At 38.8% G+C, this 6,575-nt stretch overlaps 1 protein-coding gene across 1 annotated transcript; it reads left to right on the plus strand.

Moving 5' to 3' along the window:
- Positions 1-2,076: 2,076 nt before the first annotated feature.
- On the plus strand, positions 2,077-3,635 carry LOC132038380 (uncharacterized). The gene is made up of 2 exons (XM_059429057.1): positions 2,077-2,939; positions 3,032-3,635. The coding sequence occupies exons 1-2, from the start codon at positions 2,077-2,079 to the stop codon at positions 3,633-3,635; spliced, it is 1,467 nt and encodes a 488-aa protein (XP_059285040.1).
- Positions 3,636-6,575: the final 2,940 nt, after the last annotated feature.

Below are 6,575 nucleotides of genomic sequence, written 5' to 3' on the forward strand. Positions count from 1 at the left end.
ATTTGTTTTCTTTTTCTTATTTGGCATGTAATAAAGTTTAAAGTTATTTATGTACTTTATTTTGGGAATAGACTCGTTTAATTAATTTAAGAGCAATGATATGACATATGATGGCACATTTATCTTTCAAATATACGCTAGGCCTACCTCTGGCATTAAGAGGTCCCCTGCATATTAACACGCGTTATTGTTATTAACTTGTCAAGTTGTTTGCCTGCTTGCGAAGTGATTTATTTGAATTTATTTGCAGTACACTTGTTTGCAACATGCTATTACTTGATACTAAACGGATTACTTAAATTTATTAGTAATATGCTCTTACGTGATTTTATTTGTGATATGCTAACATCTTCTTCGTTTCTCTTGACAACAGAAGATAAAATTGAATCCATATTTGCTTGTCTCTTTATTTTAATTGCAACATTATCTTCTAATTATTTTTTTAATGCGTCCTTCATGATTTTAAAATAATAATAATCAAATTATTCCGCGATTAGCGCACTTCAGCAACTCTAGATCATCTTTAAGATCGTTCACGGTCCTAGAGCTTATCCCTCCGTTCCTAGCATGACTCCCATTTTTCTTATAAAGTGGGATGTTTTACTTGAAAGTTTTATTCGTCGTGGAAATTTCCTAGTTTTTCGCATCCATGAACTAGCTTTGAAAAATTCATTTTACCCAAAACTTGAAGTTAATTCCAGTCATTCCAACTTTGTTTTAATAAGCATTCTCTTATAATTGTATTTCCCATCATTATTCGCTTAGTTACTCAAATCTATTAGTGTCAAATGATTTGTCTCGCATCAAACTGCAAAATTTTGAGCTTTTCCGTGTCCTTCCTTTACGGGTATGATCTTCTGTCTCAAACGACGGAACATTTGACCCGTTAGCTCCACGCCTCGTAGAATCCATTTAGCACTCGGTCTACGACGTGGAACTTTTACTTTCAAAACTCAATCATTTATCGCTTCTTAAATTGGTAGATGCCCAAATTTTATTTGCACAATCTATCAAAAGACACTTGTTGAAATTTATTCAACATTTTCCATCAAGTTGTTCAAGAATGACTTTTCGAGTACTTTACTTCTGCGGAGTCTTCACTCATTCAACCGCGTCAGTCTTATTTTGGGTCGCCGAGATTTATCTTCGCGCACCCATTAATTTCAATTTTTTTGTCTTGCAAGTCGAGGACAGCCTCATAGGTTTTTCATCCTTGACATTTTGCAACCCGCCAATGCTTCGCAACTCTCGGATTAAATGCAACTCGTCGTGCGCTCGATCAATCGAGATCTGTCTTAATCCCCAGTTTGTCCATCATACCCATACAAGTGCTCGGTCAATCGTGATCTTTTATAAGATTAAATGACCAATCTTTTGCAAAGCGAACTATGCTTGACCTGATTCCTCAGTGGATACGTAGGCAGCCCACATAGGGACTCGGTCATATTAGGGTAGAATTTTTAATTCCTATTTGCATGCAACCGGAACTACGTTTGATCTGATTTTCTGTCGGATACAGGATACGTAGGCAGCCTATATAAGGCCCGATTTTATTTATTACAAAATTTTAATATTCCCCAAAGAAGGAGCATGAAACTGGGGCAAATTTTTTGGCATGCAACCAAAACATCTTCTTCAAAATGTCCTAAAGACTGGGGCAAATTTTTTTTTGAAATACGTCGGATTTAGCCAGGGATAAGAATCAAGTTAGAGCCAGGCTTCGGTGTTTAGCATAAGTCAGTTTTTCCTCCAACTTCAAATTTTCAAATTTTCTTCAAAACTTCAAAATCTGCTCCAATATAGTTTGCTCTTCTTCCATTAATTCTCAAGCGTTAGAGCCTACTAGCCAATAAGTCGTTCTCCTCCACTCGTGCTACGACTTAGGTCATCTATTCTTGCTTAATCAAATCACAAACTAATTTATCACATATTTTATTATTTTGTGCATTTAATTCCTATGCATATTCTCACGCACTAACACTTTATTTTGTGTTGTTTAGTTTTATTGCATTCTGTAGAGGTTGCCTAGCATTGAACATTGTTTTGGCTGCGAATCTGCATTAAGGACAAGATACAATGGCAAAGAGATTTGAATCGTTCAACACTGACATGGGATTGGCGCAAGCACAAAATGATGATAGCGAAAAGAATGTGGTTCGAAGAAGCATTTTGGTCAATTTAGGAAATACCTTCAGCCTTCTTCCTAACACAATTTCAGCCTCCAGCTCAACCCAAAACATTTCTCTCACTATTTCTCCTGACCCAGCTCATGCCTATATAATTTCTCCACAAATACCACCAAGATACTCTATTAAACCAAAGGCTTTGCAAGTCACATTGAGGCCTAATGTCCAACCGCCTGCACTTGAAGCCCCCTTTACAAAAAGCCAACAATATCAACTGGCGGTATGCCCATACAAGAGATCGAGAAGTGGAACAAATGCAATTAATTGGGATGACTCGGATAGAGAGCTTCACAATTTAAGGAGAATTGCTGAAGAAGAGATGCGTGCAAGAAATATTCAGAGTTTAAGATATGAAAGCTTGTGCATGCTTCCAAATGTTGAATTTCCACCAGGATTCAAAGTACCAAAATTCAACACCTTCAATGGCAGAGGAAATCCCATTACGCACTTGAAGGACTATTGTAGCAGATTAATGGGAATTGGACAAAATGAAGCCCTACGAATGAAATTGTTCATTCAGAGCCTATCTGGGTTAGCATTAGATTGGTATACAGAACAAGACTTTCGCAAATGGTACACATGGGAGGACATGGCCCGCGACTTTGTAGAACAATTCAAGTTTAACATCGGGGTTAGTCCAAATCTTTATGATATGCGTGAGATAGAAAGAATGCCACACGAGTCTTTCCAGGAATACGCCATCCGATGGAGATTGGAAGCTTCAAAAATACGCCCTCCATTGCCCGAGAATGAGTTGATTTCAACTTTCATCCAAATGCAAAAGGGCATATATTATGAAAAGTTGTTATGTGCGCGGTTACGTGACTTTTCTGATCTAATTCAAGTTGGAAAGCAAGTAGAAGCGGGCATTCGAGCAGGAAAATTGTTGACACTTCATCGGTACAAGCAACTTTTCAAGTTGAGACATTCGACAACTTGCAAGACAAAAAGAAAGAAACCGACTCGGTATCGGTCTACATATCACCCGCAATCACGACGAACCAACAAGTGTCGCGTGATCATATATCTTTTCACCAACAAGGCTTTCAATATCAACCCGATCAAACACAGTCTAGCTTACGACAGTCGGAGCATGTAAAATTTCGCACTTTTACTCCTCTTGAAGAGTCATTAACCAGCATATTTGAGAGAATGAAAGCCGAGGAACTCCTGAAGCCAAAGAAAGGATGGATCCCTAAAAGCCTACCGCCAGATTTTGATTGGTCCAAGAGTTGTGCTTACCACTCTAATATTCCAGGTCATGACACAGAGCATTGCCCAGCACTTAAGCATAAGATCCAGAACATGATTGAAAAGAATAAGATAAGAGTGCAACAAAATAAATTGTGCGACAATGGTGGCCCTCCAATTGCAAATGCAATTATTGTTACCGGTGATCCATCTAGATTGGCACCGAGACATTTGAAAAGGAAGCGTGGAACTAAGTAGGATGATTAAAAGGATTTACCGTCACTAGCATTCTCCACCCACCCGCCCTATGATCAGCTTTCTTTCTTGTAATTTTGCTAAACCTTTGTATGAACTACTTTTGACCTGATTCCTTCGGGATAAGTAGGCAGTCCATCCTTGGACACGGTCTTAATATAATGAAAAATTTCATCTTCCCCATAAAGCAACAACAGGCGCTTTTGCAAATGGCCTATCATTATTCGACAAAAGCATGAATCGAAATCCCGAGCAATATATTAGCGTCACCAGATTGTTGCAATGCCATCACCGCGAGAAATGCAGATCCAATGCCAAAGCTTCAGTGTTCAATGCAAGGCAACCATTTTATTTTACACTAACAAATTTTCTTTGAGTAACGCAGGGGCATATTCTTGAAGGATATCGCACAGTATCAAGTCAGCAATTGCAAGATTCAGATAAAGCAAAGGGCAAAGCCAACTTAATACCGATTAAATTTGAAACTCACAAATTTCTTTGAGTGCAGGAACTTTTAGATGTAAATTTTGGAAGGGTAGAAGATCCCCAGATCATTGGCACTGCATCATTAATAATCATAGATCAAGCACCGCAGTTAGGCTCGTCCGCCTTTAATTGGACATTTTAGGCTCGTCCGCCTTTAATAGGACATTTTAGGCTCGTCCGCCTTTAATTGGACATTTTAGGCTAGTCCGCCTTTAATTGGACATTTTAGGCTCGTCCGCCTTTAATAGGACATTTTAGGCTCGTCCGCCTTTAATTGGACATTTTAGGCTCGTCCGCCTTTAATTGGACATTTTAGGCTCGTCCGCCTTTAATTGGACATTTTAGGCTCGTCCGCCTTTAATTGGACATTTTAGGCTCGTCCGCCTTTAATTGGACATTTTAGGTTCGTTCGCCTTTAATTGAACATTTTAGGCTCGTTCGCCTTTAATTGAACATTTTAGGCTCGTCCGCCTTTAATTGAGCATTTTAGGCTCGTCCGCCTTTAATTGAACATTTTAGGCTCGTCCGCCTTTAATTGGACATTTTAGGCTTGTTCGCCTTTAATTGAGCATTTAGGTTTGTCCACCTTATAATAGGACTTCATGTTATTAGGTTTGTCCGCCTTATAATAGGACTTAATTATTTCATCTAGTTTGTCCAACTTAAAATTGGACGCAATGTTATTAGGCCTGCCCGCCTTACAATAGGACTTAATCATTTTAATTTGGGCTCGTCCGCCTTATAATAGGACTTGATTAATCTATTTGGGCATGTCCGCCTTAAAATTGGACATATTAAGTTTTTCAAAAATAACACCGATATTGCACTTGCATTCGCACTATTGTCACCTTGAATGATTTTCGTATTAATCGCGCACTAATATTTTATACTACTCTCACGCTAGCACTATTTTTATCTTAAGTATTTTATACTGATCTTGCACTGGCACAATTTTTACCTCAAATATTTTGTACTAATCTCGCATTTGCATAACTTTTACCTCACATATTTTGTACGAATCGCGCACTTGCACTATTTTTATCTCGAAATAATATCGCACTAATTTTACACTTGCGTTAATTTTATCTAGGAATAATTCCACGCTTCTTGTAAAAAGAAAGAAAGTACGTAATGTTTACAGCCTTGCAAGGCCTATGCATCGAACGGTTTGAGTTTTCTTAGGACTAATTATGCCCCTCAACTGCTAACAACTCTCGAATTTTACGATAAATTAATGCTTAAGTTTTACAAAGATTTTTAAATGTATCGAGGCACAAATATTTTTTATTGCTTTCAAATGCTTCGCACAAAATGCTTTCAAATGCACAGCGTATGCACTACTGCTTTCGAAGGCTCTGCATAAATAATTTCAAACGCACTGCGCATGAATCACACTACTATTTTTAAACGCATTATCGCTTTCAAATGCCCTACGCAAATGCTTTCAAATACACTGCACATGCATCGCACCAATGCTTTCAATTTGCTCCGCATAAATGCTTTAAATACACTGCGCATGCACACTGCACCCGCACTACACCAATGCTTTCATCTGCTTCGCATAAATGCTTTAAATGCACTGCACATGCACCCTGCACCGCACTGCACAAATGCTTTCGTTTGCTCCGCATAAACGCTTTTAAATGCACTGCACATGCACACGCACTACACCAATGCTTTCATTTGCTCCGCATAAATATTTTTAAATGCACTGCACATGCACACGCACCGCACCAATGCTGTCAATTTGCCCCGCATAAATGCTTTAAATGCACTGCACATGCACATTGCACCCGCACGGCACAAATGCTTTTATCTGCTCCGCATAAATGCTTTAAATGCACTGCACATGCACATCGCACCCGCACTGCACAAATACTTTCATTCGGGCCGCATAAATGTTTTTAACTGCTTCGCGTAAATGCTTTCAAACGCACATGCACCACACAAATGCTTAAAATTCACTGCACAAATGCTTCGCACCATGTGTCATACTGGCTTAACGAGCCTCATTTTCTTAAATCATTTGGCTTAAATAGCCTCATCTCCATATCTGGTTTAGGGCCACATTTTCATTAACCATCGCCGAAAGGCATCATTCTCATGAATCATCGGCCTAAAACCTCATTTACATCAGCCTCAGCAAGGCTAGCATATTATTTAAATCATTGCGGCTTTTTATGTGTTTATTTTACATCGCTTTACTTTCGATATTTTTTTTTTACTAACTGCTTTATCTAGTTTAAGTTTCGCAGGAGCTTTAGCGCAACGTGGAACTATTTCTTCGGCGAATTAACGGGGCAATATGTTGGGAAGGAAATCAGACTTCCCGACAAGGGTCGAAGATCTACCTCGAACACTCGTCTCCCACTATTCCGCCTGTATTCCAAAGATATCCAATTTTCAGAATTTTCAAGTCTCTACCATAATACCCAGTGTCTCCATAATTCGACACTG

The sequence above is a fragment of the Lycium ferocissimum genome, chromosome 11 (genome assembly GCF_029784015.1).
Source record: "Lycium ferocissimum isolate CSIRO_LF1 chromosome 11, AGI_CSIRO_Lferr_CH_V1, whole genome shotgun sequence".
NCBI lineage: Eukaryota > Viridiplantae > Streptophyta > Magnoliopsida > Solanales > Solanaceae > Lycium > Lycium ferocissimum.